Source organism: Odontesthes bonariensis, chromosome 14, assembly GCF_027942865.1.
Source record: "Odontesthes bonariensis isolate fOdoBon6 chromosome 14, fOdoBon6.hap1, whole genome shotgun sequence".
NCBI lineage: Eukaryota > Metazoa > Chordata > Actinopteri > Atheriniformes > Atherinopsidae > Odontesthes > Odontesthes bonariensis.
The window spans coordinates 12,247,204-12,263,531 of NC_134519.1; the positions used below are offsets into that span (position 1 = coordinate 12,247,204).

A 16,328-nucleotide genomic window follows, 5' to 3' on the forward strand; every position below is an offset into this window, starting at 1 on the left:
TTTTACCTCTCCTGCCCCTCTTCTGTGGGCCTTTCTTCTGCCTTTGTCCTGCTTCTCATTATGGAGTCGGAGGAGGAGGATGAGGAGGAAGGCTGGGGAGTGGATATGCAGCTGAGAAAGACCTCCCCCATCATTTAGCGTGATCGCAGGAGGACCACCACCACGTGACTGGATGTTTACCGTTGCAGCAAGCGTAATGCGTCTCCTTGAGCGCGTTGCATTTGTTCCCCTTCTGTTGTTGTAAGAACTGACTCGGTACCTGCTATAGGTTTGCAGAATTCTTCCGTTTCTAGGTCAGTTTTTTTCTCTGATAACATTTTAAACCCACTGATGCCTTCAGAGCTTGTTTTTTTTCTTTTCTTCAATAGATTCCTTATACAGTTGTAAGAGCAGCCGCATGGGAGACGGAGGGAAAATCAGATGTGTTTTCCACATGGTGTGTGTGTGAGAGCTCACAGCAGGCGGTACTCTGGGAGCTGTAGTGGGGTAATGTTTCTGCTGCTGTTACTGGTGGCAGCGCGGCGTACTCTGCAAGCTGTGTGTCAGGCTCATGCTATTCTTAGCCCTCTTTCCCTCCCTGTCCCATTCTGCAGTCAGTGGATCAGGTTACCGTACTGTGCGCGCTCTCCATCCATCCCGGTTACAACAACGCGTACTCTCCACCCTTCCCTTCAGCATACACCAGCACCCCCACCACTTCCATAACCCCCAAACCACTGCACTCACGCAAGGACATGCATTAGCCGCCGCTCTGCTGTCGGGGCCGTCGTGCTTCAGCACCTCGGGAAAATGGCTGTTATTGTTGTTAGCCAGTAACCAGTGGAGTTAAAGTGGAGGAGCATCGGGTTATAAATACGTATAGATTTTATACATGAGATTTCACTGACTTCAGATGGATATTGAAAAATTCCTGATTTTCATTGCGACCTGTTGTCATGTCCATATATAAAGAAAATGCTCTGACCAAAATCACTTTGCATTGATTGTTAATACTGACCTGGAGAGTAACAAAGTGTGTAAGTTGCAGGTTAAGGAAAGCTATTCGCTCACAGTTGAAGGAGTATTTGACTGTTGAGCATATATCAGCTGTTGGTTTAGCAAAAATGAGATAATATTAAGTAGATTAAGAGCTTCACTTTGTACTTTGAGCAAAGCTACCAAACCATCATCTTGCTGCATGCTCCAGTGTCTTAATATTCTATTTTTTCTCTGGAGTTTATTTTATAGGAAATAGACTGGCCGTTTTGGCCTTTTTGTCTGTAACTTTGTAGCCAAAATGTTCTTTTTTGGAGCTGAGAAACTATTCGATTTATCACTAATTAACATGAAATCGTCAGTTGAAGTTACAGTGCTTATTTCTAACTCCGGTCCTCTCCTTGGCTGCTGAAATATTTACCACATTCCTTATGTTGGAACAGAGGAAAGCAGTCATCCCGAGTGTCTCTGGTGTCCGTCTTTGCAGGACTTCTTCCAGCATTTTCCAGCTGAGATTCTGCACCGATGCCCGGTTTTATTGATAATAAGTAGGTTGCAACAATTGTTGCTATCACAGTTTTCACTGTATGGCATCCTATGCCAAAGTAATCATTGCTGCAGTTTCTCATGACTGAAGTTGTCACGAAGGTGGCTTGATCGAGACATGAAACAGCTCAAGGTTAATGGCAGAGCTTATGCGGCCCTGGGCTGCTCATGAAACGCAGCGGATGTGAATGCCAAACTGGCGGGTGCCCAAATACCTCTGTAATTATAGTCACACCCTCCTCGCCTGTCTCTGGGCCAGATTGGAGTCGTGTCAGCGTTTGTTTTCTGGTCTGGTCCCGGCCTGTCCATACCGCTTTAATACCCCCGATACACGAGCTTTACGCCAACGTGCTGTCTGTGGGTGGCTCAATTCTCCCTTTCAGCTGCCTGAATGACAATGCTGCAGCACACTGGCTATATGCTGACTAATGGTGGACCTCTCGCTGGCCTTGGCCATGCAGCGGGGCTGTGTTGGAAAAATGAAACCTGTCAACACAGTTCTATTACGCGGGATCAGCAAAGGTTGTCATACTATCTACAGGAACAAAATGTTGGGATTTCTTACGTCGGTCTCGGTTGCAGTGATTTAGTACAGAAAAAAGTCACTGGGTTCTATTTAGTAAGGTAAATAAATGATCCAATGTAATATAAAACAACATTTTTATACTCCCAAGGAAAAAAGAGGGACAAAAGCTTAAAAATTGCATTTTCCTTCTCCTTTCTGTTCATGCAGGATCTTTGTCATTCTGTTTATGCCACTGTTTTGAAGCTTTTTAGGAGATTAAAATTGCAATGCTTGTGGTTTTGACATAATTCCTCAATCTACCACATAATTGTCCCTCGTTAAAGTGCAGCTCGTGAAATACCAGCACATGCTTGTTGCTCTTTGCATCTGGATGCGTCTCCTAAATGGCTTCTGCTGTGATCCATTTGGACCCAGTGGTATGTTTTGGGTTTCATTAAATGCACAGAGAAGGACTGATTACATGGTGTTGATGCTATGATATATTGACTCCATGCAGGATTACTGTAGTTTGGAAAAATAACCTTTTATCTTCCGTTCTCTTCCCATTATAAAAGGAACTGTTTACATTTTCGGTGGGCTAACATAGCCTAAATGCTGCTTCATTTTATATGTTAAGTAATGTATTATGTAGCTGAGGCGCTCTGGATTATTATTTTTCAGTTGCCAGAGAAACCTTAATGACAGGATGATCACCTAAGTAAATATAAACCATTTTTGTAGATATTTGGTTACTATTTTAATATCTGATAGTTACAGCTTCTTAAATGTCACCGTTCCTTTGGCAAAACATGAAAAAGCTACCTGGGACTTTGATCATTTGATAATGTTTATTTTTTTAGTTGCCAGTCAAACTAAAGCTAAGCTGCATTGGCAAAAAATTGGTAGACCTCTCACCAGTTTTGGTGTCCTTTTTGCCCTCTGTTTGTACAAAGGTGCACGGGGACAAAGGACGGGGTCCAACAGGGTCAACCTTTTACCTTTTTTGTGTGTGCACATGTGGCAGTTTATTTTTGGCCGGAGGAAATAAAGTTAGGTCAACTATTTTTAAATGTCTTTTGAAGTTGAAGGTTTATTTCAACATTATTTACTCCATTGAAAAAGCAACTTAATGATTGGAAGAAATGACTAACAAATCGTAGTGAAAACTATCCCTGTTTGTTTTTAGTGAGATGTTTTACTCCCTGTAAAAGTCCTGGTTTTATTTGTGAACATGTGCTGTCCTTGATAATAAATACTGTTGTGCTTTTTCTTCGACTATTATCATTTGTAAAGTTTGTAATTTTTTTTTCTTCTCTCTGAGTAATGGAGGCTTCCCTAATCATTTCAGTGTCTCCTTAACAACTAAAGACTTACTCTCGGGTGCCTTAATATAGACTAAGCTGTTTGTGGGGCTTTCAAAAGAAAGTCAGAGAATGGCTATTTCCGTGTAACTGAGTGTAAAAAGGAAGACGGGGAAAGTTCGTTGAAAGCACTCGAAAAAAAGCGTCTTATGACAGAAAAAGTGAATCGTCATGTGACGGGGTAACTGCCACATGCTTCATGAGCAGGTTCAGCCGAGTGTTACACTTTCACCGGGCTCGACAGGCGCCCACGCTGCGCACCCCATTGACTCTTGGCTTGTGTTTCTACACTGTCATGAACCACATCAGAGAAAAGCTTGGTTGCACTGATGAGTAGGCCACACTGACGACACGTAGGGGGACGTTTTCCTCAGAGACGGAAGAGTCCCTAAAGCTGTGATTCATCCTACCTCATGTGGCTGTTTCCTGACTCTTCTTTAAGGTCAAGCTAGAGAAGTGGAATGGAAATTTCAATAAAAATCCCTGCTTACTGATCCACTCTGAGAAAGCACAGCTGAGTTGCACTTAGTGGCAGCCCCATTTCAGGCTGTCGCATCACTCTTCTCTGGTTCAGTGAGTTACTTGCTTAAAACCATCCTTCTCTCTAGCTGGTGTTGGTGCAAGTGCTGTGTTTTTGTAAAGAATTACAAGGTCAGTCATCTGTGACGCTGGTGGAGCTTAGTTTCATTGCTGTTTGTCCTTTCTCTCCAGGTGCATGATGAGCCGACTGTGCTGTAGCCGTCTAAGCTAGTCAGGTGCCGCACCATGGCCAAACCTGGGAGCGACCGAGATGGAGCCATGGTGGATAAGCAGGCCGGGAAAAAGGTGAGCACAGACCTTACGCTGATGCGTCTTTATTTGCACAGAAAATGTATAAGACCTGTTTTAGATTTTAATGCTGAAGTCAAAGAACTAAGTAAATCAGACACGGTTGTGTACCCTAAGGACCATGCAGACTGACATCTTATCTGCTTTCCTTGGTTCTGAAATGTCTTCTTCTGAGTACATGTTTGCATTTGGTCAGGTCTCGCCTCTTTTTGGTGTCGGCTTTCTGTCAAAAACATCTGAATGATTGCTCATTGTTTTAAAATATATATATATTTTTCTTTAATTGCAACAGTAACTTTTAGGTGGCAGCAGGGAGCGTATCTTAGCAACCCTTCGTAAACTTCAGCTTTATTAAATTAAATCCACGTGAGCATGTCCGACTGACTTAAATCCTACAAAATCAAGCTCCATGTAACCGGACTGACTCTCTGAGTCACTCAGGACTGAAAAGGGCCTTGGCAGACATACTTTCAGTCCTTACCTCGATTGTACTCCTTCTCCTACTGGATTCAGCTTTAATATTGAACAAAGCGTTGGAGTAGCAGTTCATTAATGCCTTTTTCCCCATGAAGCCTATATTTTAAGGACCACTCATGACCTTTTGTACTTGTTTGTCATACAACAGGTGATATATTTTAGTGTTTTAGTGCCCGGGTTACTGTTTTTAGACCAATACTACTTAATTGTTCTTCTCTACATAAAGGAGAGGTTGTTGCTCTATTTTTCAAATGAAAGTACCTCGCAGTCAAGCTCCTTTTCATTTTCCGCAGTTCCAGACACTTTAGCTTCGCACAGCTGGCACATTGCTTCTCCTGAGATCAAAGAAGCACCACACTGCAGACATTTCCCCCCTGCCAGAATTTTATTTTACAGCGCTGATATGCAGCAAGCTAAAAGTAATGGCACTGAAAAAGCCTCGTCTGCTGATCAGAGCGCACAAAAAAACAAAAAGAAAGAAAGAAAGATAAATGTGTTTATACTGAAATTGCTGGCATTTACTGTTTTAGCCTGCGGCTGCTACTGGATACTGGGGCATTTTGCTTCACTCGTTCCCACTATGAGCCTTTTCACATGACTTTCAAGCTGGGACTCGTGCACATCTGTGTCATTGGTGAAAGTACATGGCGGCACAGGGAGACCGGGTTGATCTGTTACTGATAGCCAATGGTGGTAACCGAGGCAAAACGGCCCGGTCTATCTGTGCATGGCCGTGCTGGCGTCGCAGGGCACGACACTCTAACCAACGACACGCAGCTGATTCTGAAACACCGGTTTGTTTAGCGTTAGCGCACACTGACGCAGCCCTGAGACGCCTGTGTTTGGGATGTATGACACACCAAAGAGGAAAGCGGGAATCAGAACAACAGAATCCGTGAACGTGTAACTCTGATATCAGTTGAAACGGCTATATCTATCCATGAAAACGATTCAGTCGAAATGATTTACTAGGAGCTAATCGTTTCCCAGGTTTTTGTGACCAAAAGAAATGTAAATGACATCAATGTATGAGTACTTGTGTTACACATGACCCTGTAGGGTACTGACTCTTATTACTTTGTGTCATCAGACCTGCAAATGTACTTTAGTGATCTTTAAGCTCAGGATGACGCTAATTTAACTGTATACACTGTTTTCTGTGTACTTACTGCTTTTGGTTTGATATTTTTGTCACCACGGCTGTAACATTTATGTATTTCTCATTTCAAACACAAATGGGAGCATAAAATGTCACATGTTTTAATGCTAAGCTAAGAAGAGTATTTAAAGTAGTTTTTGCTCACATCATTTTCAGTTATTCTTACTTGGGTGAAAATGGTCTGCATCAGGCTTTTTCTCGGGATGTTTTGCGCTTGGCAGGGACTAGAGCCATGCAAGCTAACCTGTAACAGTATGTTGCAGAGACGTAATATAATCATCGGCACCTCGTTAGATTAGTGTCATGTTTTAGCAAGCTTTGGTTCCGCCTGAAAACTCCCTGCAGGCTGCAGCCGTTCCTTTTTTTTGTTGTCAAACTAGTTAACTGAGTTTTCTGCATGGAGCCGCCACTGCTGTCTATTAATGGGCACGGCTGTATTGTTTACATACACAGACACATGCAGATTGCAGTTCTAGCCACACCTTTGCAGTGTTTGACATGCCTAATTTTAAAAATGTTTTTCCCCTTCCGGTGTTCCTCCGATAGAGCAAAGACAAGTTGTCCCCTTTCACCAAGACTCCGAAGTTGGACCGGAGTGAGTTGCTGGGGAAGGAAGGGAAAGCCAAGTCTTCCATGAAGCGCAAGCTCTCCTTCACTTCAAGTCCATCCCGGACAGAGGAGCGGGACTCGGACACTGGTAAGGAGTGTTGTTGTTCCTCCTCGCTCCTCCTCAAACTGCCATGCTGCTGGCTCACTGCCATGTCCCTGCACTGCCCCCTGGTGCCTGGTTATATGTATTTTAGACTCGCAATCGGTCGAACTTGTAAGACAATAGGGTCCAAATCTGATCTCTTTGACGAGGTTTGTTCTGTTCTGTGTATTATGTAAGGTCGGTCCGGTCGGGAACCCGAGTTGGACCTCACAATACGTCAATATGAAGCTTTTAATTAAACATGCAGCATTCTGTGTTAATTTAACAGTTCATGCGAATAGAAAAACCAACGTATTGACGACCATTTGTTTATAACCAGCTTACCCGCTACAAGCAGCCCAGTTTGTCCTTGCCTCTGTCAGCAGATTGAGGTGGAATGAGCTTAAAAATGCGCATATCACAGCATGACTTTCTGTCATTTTACGCAGATGTTTATCCACTGCTGGTATTAGACAGTTTAAAACTCATTGCCAAGCTTTAATTTGCCCTCACTTTATCCAAGCAAGTCGTTATCTTCACTTCCTCTGCTAGACCAGAGATCAGCAGTCTGATATTCTGCGAGGTTGTTGGTTGAAAAGGTTGAGATCCATTGTGATGCACATAAACATGCTAAAGGAGATGTAGGATCTGTTTCTCCTGGATAGATGATAATGGTTCTTACTCCATGATGAGCATTGCATGCCAAAAATGGGTTAAAAACCCTTAAAACACATCACCCAGCTGCACTGTTCTGCTGGATGATATGTTTTTTCATTATTGTAAATACTGGCACTGTAGCTCATCTGGAGTCTACTCAATATGCTCTCCATCCCCTGTCGTCGTATCATCTACAACAAAAGCAAACACACTGCGTAAGACCTGAATCTCAAAGATGGGAAGTTACAAATCAAATCTATTTTCCCATGAATGAGGGTGCGAGCGTTTTGCAGTAGGCTTGAAACTTACTGAGCAGTAACTGAGATAAATGTCTCACTCAAGTGCTCGGCTTCAGCACTCAGCCATCTTAATCTTGCTCTCATACTCAAGTAAACTCTGCTCTGCTCCCATCATCTGGTTAGAAGCGCCACCAAATGTTTACATGAGATTTGAGACCTAGAAATAGGTTCATGTGTTGTAAAGCGTATGTTTATATAGAGCTGACGGTTTGTCCTCATTTCCTCTGTAGAGCGAGCTCAACCTGATGATTTTCATTGTGTGGTCTTGCTTCACTCTAACGGATGAGAACCCTCATTTTAAGTATAATTTATATGTTGTACAGGCTTTAAATGTAAACCAGCTTTGAGGGTGGCTTTTGCCTCCCAGCAGCTCTCCCCACTGCCTCTCAGGTCCTGAGCAGCTGCAGGAGGAAGCGATGCAATGCCTCCGCTGACCGCCTGATTGGATCTCCCCTCCTGTGTCCTGTGTTGCCATGACTCATAATCTGTAGCGTGGAGTGCGAGTGTGCCGCTGTGCGTGCCTGTATTTGAGTACATGTGAAATGTGGAGGGTGTGAGAGCGTTAATGCAGTGCTTTCCCACCCTTCCACCCCCTCCTTGCTCTCCCCTCCCTCCTCTCCCCCCCCTCCCCATCCCCTCTGCTTTGCACTATAGATGACTCAGACCCAGGCCAGTCGAGTGAGACCTGGGGAGAGAGATTAGTGCCTCCCTGCAGGATATACGCAGGTAACCGCTGCAGCCCGATCCTCAGCCCCCTGTTTCCTCTTCCAGTCAAGTCACCCACTCTGCGCTACTACGCCGCTGTAAACACACACACACACATGCACGTGTGTGTGTTTTCGCCTTGCATCTGCCCCTATTACAGCTCAGCATGTCTGTGTTTAGTAACAATCGACCGATCGAAAGAACAGGGGGGCCCCGAGGAGTGCCGTCTGCACTTGGCTGGCTTCAGAGAATGCTGTCTTTTTCTTCTTCTTTTTCTTTTTTTTCTTCCTCCTTTAGTTTGTCCCCTTCTTTTCCAACCTCATGCTTGTCATCTGCTTCTCTGCGAGCCCAACAGATACGTGGGGAGGAGGAAAATGCGTTACTGTGGCGATGACGGTGCTGTTTGTCAAAGAAATTGGACTCGTCCCCTAAATTCTTTCTTGGTTCTGTTGCAGATAAAGATGGACCAGATAAGAAGAAGGTGAAGAAGGAGGCTGGGAGCAAGAAGTCCCAGGCACCGAACCTTTTGTTTGGATATCCGCTGTCGGAGCGCAAGCAGATGGCTCTCCTGATGCAAATGACTGCCAACAGTCCAGGTTTGTGCAACCGCTCGACCACATCCTTAAGAATATTTACTGTGGGATGACTCATGCTTCTGAGCAGTTTGACTGATATTCTGAATAATTTATGAATCATTGATTTAACTTATAATCTGTTCAAAACGGACGACCTTTAAGAGTCACGCAGGTTTCCAGTAAAACTAAGTCCACCCTTGTTGCTCCGTCTAATCTTACTCGTCGAGGAGAGAAGGTTTGAAGTCAGATCTGGAAACAATTAAGATGGTTTGTTTTTCTTATTTTTGGGGTCAAAATTCAACTGGAGAGCAGAGTTGGAGTTTTGATTTTAAGAGTTTGAGCAGAACTTTGCAGACGTATTTACTGATAAATGAGGTGATTGACTCTGGCTGTTGTCTGTGATGCTGCCGTTTGCTGAATCCGGTCAGACGGCACATCTCTACACACCTGCTCCATGTGGGAGAAGAGACTTTTCAGCTTGGTTTCCCGTTGCATCTAGCAAAACTGCTTTGTCTTTTTAAAATGTTCATGGCTGAGTTCAGTCTGGCCTTTCTCTTCCTGAGGCTTATGGGTGTTTTGCTCCTTGTGCTGAACCCTCTTTATGGTAGACTTGGATGATAATATGCCTTCCTCTTGTCTGGATGTTGTGCTGCAATCATCCACCACCGTTATTTTCAGTAGACGTCCAGACCTTCTTATCTTGCCAAGCTCACATTCACTTTCATCTGTTCTCAGAAAGCACCTCAGTGTTTATTCGCCCACTCTGGATCTCTCTCTGGTGGGTTTGCTTTGTTTTCACCTGCACTGAGAGCTATTGTTGGTCCACAAGTTGTTGGTTCATCACTTCTTTTAAATGTAGTTGGAATCAACTCAGTGAAGATCTTACTTCTATCCTGACACCATCCATGAAACAGCTTAAATTGTGGCTTTAATATATTTTGGTACATGGCTACATTAGGAAATTGTGCCCGTGTCCGAGTATATAAACATCTGTTGTAACTGTTTCTCAGGCTCTTATAGGCTTCTGCTTAAAGCACCAGTTAATTCCTTATTTTCGCTCTGCCTGTGTCCAGACTCTACACCCAGTCACCCCTCACAAACGACCCCTGTCCAGAAGAAAGTCCCCAGCAGCGCCTCGTCTCGACAGAAAGACAAAGTCAACAAGAGGAACGAGCGCGGGGAGACGCCCCTTCACATGGCAGCGATCCGGGGAGATGCTAAGCTAGTTAAAGAGCTCATTAGCCTCGGAGCTGATGTCAACGTCAAAGACTTTGCAGGTACGATGCCGCTGGAGATGGTAATTTAACAGCTTTCATTAAGTCTGTATGTTTGCTAATGACATGGAGCTGAGCAACAGCTGCTGATTCAAAGGTGATATCTCATGATGAGATAATAGGAACACCAGCCAGCCTCAATATTTGTACTTCCTGTGCAGATGCTGTCTTTTTGTGTGAATCAAACGAACTGCAGCTGCACATTCTGAGAACTCACCGAGGCTGCTCCTTCTCTCACAGGCTGGACTCCCCTTCACGAGGCCTGTAATCTTGGTTACTACGACGTGGCTAAGGTTTTAATAGCAGCGGGTGCGGAGGTGAATACGCAGGGTCTGGATGATGACACGCCTCTTCATGATGCTTCCAGCAGCGGGCACAAAGATGTAAGATCATAAGCGCCAAGTGGGTCCACAACAGCAGGTCTTATTTGTGAACTCCACAGGGAAAACCCCGATTAAGGTCTCTGTAGAGGTCTGACGTGTTTGAAATTGTTAGATTAAATAATAAAAGGCTTTGTTGCAGCCTGGCTCAGCAGCTTTAACAAGGAGGGTGGCAAACATGACGTTGCAGTCATCAGCGTATCCGTGATGAAAAGTATGTTTGATGTCTTTAGCACCCGAAACAAAACAAATGTTGAGAACGGAGACAAGGTGATCGTGGTTTTTCTGTGGGTGACTGCAGAGAAAGGGAGGTCTTACAGATCACAGTACACCTGGCCCATCACCGGGTGATGCTTATGGCACTTATCACCTCGTCTGCAGCTTCCTTTTAACGTACAAAGTAACAGCAGCCAGTGAGGTCATGTTGAGCGACGTGTTTTGACCGTAAAAAGGGCAAATTAAAAATCAACTTTAATTTAGATCCTTTTTGCTTGTTCCCCCTTTGAAAACACAAGTGTTTTCTCTTTTTTTTTGTTGAATCTCTGTATGATTTTTCTGCAGATCGTCAAACTTCTCCTTCGTCACGGTGGAAACGCCTTCCAAGCCAACAAGCGCGGCGAGCGGCCGGTGGACGTGGCCGACTCTCAGGAGCTGGAACAGCTCTTAAAGGGGGAGGTGCCGCTGTCGGACCAAGATGACACCTCCTCAGGTGTGTACAGGATGCTGGATGTTCGTTAGAACATGGATTTTAATGTTGTTGCATTACGCTTGTGATGGATGTCCTCCAAAGACGAACCTCGTGGAACATTACCTCCAGTTTTTTAGGCCTGCAGTGACATGATTGTGTTTGTTGTCATTTTTAGATAAATAATAATAGAGATTATATATTTATCTAATCTTCAGTAACGGCTTGTGATTAAATGAAAGTACAAAGTGCTTTTATTGGCTTCTGCTTATATGATTTAAAACCTGATCTTCTCCTATTAACAGAATCTGAAGACCCACCATCTGTCAATCCATCCAGTGTGGATGACAACAGTGTGGATTCTGACACCGAAAAGGACTCTGATGGCAAACCGGCCACAAAAGCATCGTCGTCCATGCCGGGGCTGGATGAGTACGAGTTTAAGGACGAGGAGGAGGAGGAGGATCTCAGTAAAGCCCTGAACGACAGACACATTCTCAGGAGGGAGCTACGGCAGCGAGAGAAGGAAGACAAAGATAGGAATCACGTGGCGGGAAAGCAGAGCAACAAGGGGGATTCTTCCTCAAAGTCTAAAAAGCAGAAAGCCCCTCGTGTCCACTGCAGTTCAGACACCTCCAGCGATGAGATGGAGAGCCTGTCGGAAAAAAGGAACTCGCCCACCTGCTCTCAGAGCTCAGAGAGCCACAGGCCAGATACGAGGTCAAAAAAGGACAATGCTGAGCAAAGGGACAAGGGTAAAGTGAAGAGGAAGAGCAAAAGCCAGCATAAAAACAAGGAGAACCAAGAGGATGGGAAGGAGAACAGTAAAACCTTAGTCCTGTCTCTCGCTACCGTGTCTGAGAGCACAGAGAGGGGTCTGGAGGAGGACTCCTTCAAGATGTCTTTCAGTGCTAAAGATGACTCTTCCGTCCACCTCTTCCATTTGTCGTCCATCAAGTCTCCCAAACTGAACCACAGCCTGGCAGATAAACAAACGCCACTCAAACAGGAAAATACTAAGACATGCGTTTCCATCAGCGACAGCCCATGTCCAATGGATGGTGTCAAATACAACCACTACACTGAGGCAGATTACTGCACCGAAAGCTCGAGCACCAAGGGCTGCAAGCACAAGGAAAAGAGCAAACATCAACAGAAAGACTGCGGCATGGACGGAGAAGACGGACATCTGAGCCCCTACAAAGACGGCAGCATAGGAAACAGTATAGACAGCTGTGAAGGTGCCTTACGGAAGACCGATTTAGATGGCAAAGTAGTGAAGAAGCATAAACTGAAACACAAGGAAAAGGATAAACACAGGAGGGAGTACGAGGCCGAGAGGAGCCGCCACAGGGCAAAGGAGGCCAGGAAAGATGGCCACAGGAATTTGGAATTCGACAGAGAGTTCTGGAAAGAGAATTTTTTCAAAAGTGATGAGACAGATGAGCCTCTGGGAGTGAAAAAGGAAGGTGAAGACAACAGCTCGCTTCAGAAGACGGCCGATTCCTCCCCTGCCAAAGATGAGAGAAACGCGAAGGAGAAGTACTCCAGCAGCAAGGAAAAGCGGCCGAGAGAGGAGCGAGAAAAAGACAAGGCCGTGAAAAAAGAGCGAAAGGAGGCCGCGGGTAACGGCGAGAAGGCGAAGGATTCAAAGCCGAGCGAGCGTGACGAGAAGGTGGACTGCCACGGCTCAGGGCGGATTCCTGAGGAGTTGCTGCAAAGCAACAGCATGAAAGAGGAGACTGAGGAGAAACCCATAAGTGGGATTACAGCTGATCAAGAACAGCTGGAGCCTTCTGAAAAAGGTTCACGTGAGAAACCTGACAAGAGGCTCCCAGGAAAGGAAAAGGATTCCGATAAAATGGAGAAAAGGCATCTTGACAAGGAAAAAAAGATCAAAACAGAACACTCTGACAAAGCAGAACCGCAGAATTCAGTGGACCGTTGGAAGGAAAAAGAGAGGACAGCAGCCATTTCTTCCCTCTCCCCGGGAGATAAAAGCTGTAGAGAGAATGAAAAAGTGAAATCTTTATCCGCGGCAAAAAAGCATGAAGATGGCAAGAAAAATAAAGATAAGCCTGACAAACGGTCGGATCGGGAGAGGCAGGACAGAGAGTACAGTGTTGGGGATCACAAAGATCGTGCCAACACTGATAGGAGAGGAAAACCTCTGGAGAAGGCCACAGATCATAGCAAATCCGATCGCTCTAAAGAAAAGGACTGCGACAGGAAGAAGAGAGACAAGATAAAAGATGGAACTCTTTCCTCAAGCTCCAATCTGAAATTACTTTTAGAAGAGAAGAAGAGTTATCTGTCTGAGAGCGGCAAGGTCTTATCCACAAAATCAAAGGAGGAAGTAGTCAGAACGCCGGAGAAGGATCGTGACCGGCGAGACCGCGACAGAGACTCAGAAAGACACAAGGACAAGGATAAAGACCGGCACAAAGACCGCTCCCAGCAAGCCAGGATCGCCAAGACCAAGCTCAGCGAGGCGGACACAGACAAGGCCAAACTAAAAGCCCCTCAGGCGACACGAGACGCCAAGCCGAAAGAAAAGAGGCTTGTGAACGACGACCTGATGCAGACCAGCTTTGAGCGTATGCTCAGCATGAAAGACCAAGAAATTGAGCTGTGGCATCGGAAACACATGGAAAAAATCAAGCAGAAAGAGCGGGAAAGGCTTAAACAGCGGCCTCTGACCGATCCGGGGAAGTCCAAACCTAAAGATCGAACCAAACCGGAACCCTGTTTGAGTAAAGAGTTGATCCGCTCGAAAAGCTCCGAGGCGTCCGATGTGCACGGCAGAGATAAAGCCCTGAAGGACGGCACAAGCCCCAGAACGTTGTCTCTCGATGGGAAGAGTCTGCCTGCCATCGGTGCGAAGGTCATATCGGCTGTGGAAAACTGTCTGAGCAGATCCCCGCGGCCAGAGAGCGAGCGCTGCGGCCTCATGTCCAGGTCCGTGTCGTTGGTCTCTGTCGCGAGCTCCGAGGATTCCTGCCAGGCCACAACACTGACGCCCAGAATCGCCGAATACGACTCCGACCTGAACCTGGAAGCCTCGGATTCCCAGCCTGCGTTTCTCCAGTCTTCCCTGGTCATCCAAGCCGCCAGGTCGCCTTCTGTCCACGACAAAGATTGCAACAGTCTTCCAGATGTTCCGCAAAGCAACCGGACGTTGCTGTCGGGCAGACACGAATCCCCGTTCCTCAGGGCTATTCTGGACGAGGACGTCAGCTCGTCGGCTGAAGGCAAAGCTGTGGAACATCAGCCCAATTCCAGCCTGACGGTGATCACGGAAGAGGAGCTGAGAAAGACGGAGAGCCCAGAACCCGAGGAGAGCGTCGCAGCTCCTCAATGTTTGAGTTCAGCCGCAGATCCGCTTACAGAGAGGGAAGGGAGCACAGCTGGATGCTTAACAACACCACTGCTGAGCAGAGATCTCCCGGGTAAGAGCCTGACGCCTCCACAGGCCGGCGCCTCGCAGGCCGGGCCAGAAGAGCCAAAAGCTCCTCCCTCCTCTGATCCAGCCGTGCCAAAAGACGCCCCCTGTCCCACGGAGAGCTCCCAGGCAGAATGTAGCAGCAAAGAATCTGATCAACCGTTTGTGTCCGCAGCTTCTCCAGCTGCTGAGCCGTCGGTGCTCACCAACACAAAGTCCCTCCAGCAGAAGGAAACGCCCCCATCTTCTGGTACTGAGAACCAGCAACAGGCGGAGTCGGGTGGCCTGCAGGTTTCTGACCTCAAAGACCAAACTGTGGAGAATCCTGATGGGTCAGAACAAGAGAATTCAGAGGTGTGTTTAGAAACCCTAAGAGCAGAGGGGGAGAGGAGTCCAGTACCGTCCACCAGCTCGCACGTTCCCTGCTCCGCTGCAGGAGAGTCCTCACCGGGTTTCAGCAGATCCGAGTCCAAGTGTTCTCAAGAGGATGTGATCGTAAATAACCAAGACGCCAAGAGATCCAGACCTTCAAGTGAGGACGCAGGCCTGTGTCTGGAAGCTCAGATGGAGGACAGCATGCCGCCGCCGAGCCCCGAGCTCAAGGCGGAAGAGATGGTGGACGTCCCCCAGAGCTCGGAGAACGGCAGCGGCGCTGCCGCTTCTCTGACTGCAGAGAGCTCACCGCTCCAAGGCAGCGACTGCACAGAGGGTCCATCTGAAGCCAGGGCCGAGGCCTACCCCGAGCCCATGGAGTTCACGCCAGCTGACGAGAAACCCGAGTCCTCGTCGGCCGAAGACGAGCAGAGTCAGAGCACCTACCAGTCGGCCTCTCAGACGGACAGCAGCAGCGCCTCAGGGAGCTCCTCTCCTCAGTCTGGAGACCGCGACTCCGATTCCTCCGGCGCCAAGTTCAAGGTGCGCCCTGCGGACGACGAAGGGGACATCCACGTGCCCCACCCACGCAAGAGGAAGATGCCCCGGCTGTCCAGCTCCCAGTCGTGCTCCAGCTCTCAGCAGGAAAAGGAGAAGGGCCAGCAGTCTCTGGCAGCCATCGTGGACTCCATAAAGCTGGAGGAGATCGAGCCTTATCAGACGGAGAGGGCCAACCCGTACTACGAGTTCCTGCACATACGGAAGAAGATCGAGGAGAAGCGCAAAGTGCTGTGCAGCGTCATCCCCCAACCACCCCAGTATTATGACGAGTATGTGACCTTCAACGGATCCTATCTGCTGGATGGGAACCCGCTCAGCAAACTCTGTATACCAACAGTGAGTCATCTCTATATTCTGATTTCTGAGGCATGAAAATATGAACTAAACTGTTTTATGTGCAGGCTGCGGGCTGATAGCCTGCTGTATTAAGTGGTCTGTGCTCTGCTACATGAAACCTGTGGGTGTTCTGTGAACCATTGACGCTAGCCGAGATGTCAATGTTTTCTTGAGGATGCCGGTGTGCGACACGTGCTGGTCAGACACTTAAATAATGGCAGAATCGAAGGAATCTTAACTGCGGAAAGGTTTACTTCCAACTGAAGGTTGTTGGCATTTCACTCATTTCTCTGAAGTTCATATTCTGGCTAAACTAAAGCTAGCGGCTTCATTTTCTACATGCAGGCTGACGCATTCAGCCATATTTACTGAGGCAAGCCACAGCATTGTGGTCAAACGGCTCTGATTACTGGTTTTTAAAGCTTTTAGAACATTTTATTAACAGCTAGATGTCGGTACTTCATGAATATATCAAATGATGCTCCTCATGTTTAGGTTGT

General features: G+C 46.7%; 1 protein-coding gene across 2 annotated transcripts in view; it reads left to right on the forward strand.

Moving 5' to 3' along the window:
* The window catches only part of ankrd12 (ankyrin repeat domain 12), a 36,305-nt gene that overhangs the window by 14,503 nt on the left and 5,474 nt on the right, over positions 1 to 16,328 (forward strand). Inside the window, exons 2-9 of one of the 2 annotated variants that reach the window (XM_075482932.1) lie at positions 4,099 to 4,212; positions 6,398 to 6,548; positions 8,153 to 8,224; positions 8,659 to 8,799; positions 9,852 to 10,055; positions 10,293 to 10,435; positions 10,994 to 11,141; positions 11,423 to 15,828. In XM_075482932.1, coding sequence (XP_075339047.1) covers positions 4,153 to 4,212; positions 6,398 to 6,548; positions 8,153 to 8,224; positions 8,659 to 8,799; positions 9,852 to 10,055; positions 10,293 to 10,435; positions 10,994 to 11,141; positions 11,423 to 15,828 — 5,325 coding nt within the window. In that variant the 5' untranslated portion in view covers positions 4,099 to 4,152. The remainder of the gene's footprint in view (positions 1 to 4,098; positions 4,213 to 6,397; positions 6,549 to 8,152; positions 8,225 to 8,658; positions 8,800 to 9,851; positions 10,056 to 10,292; positions 10,436 to 10,993; positions 11,142 to 11,422; positions 15,829 to 16,328) is intronic. The other variant, XM_075482933.1, reaches the window with a different exon arrangement.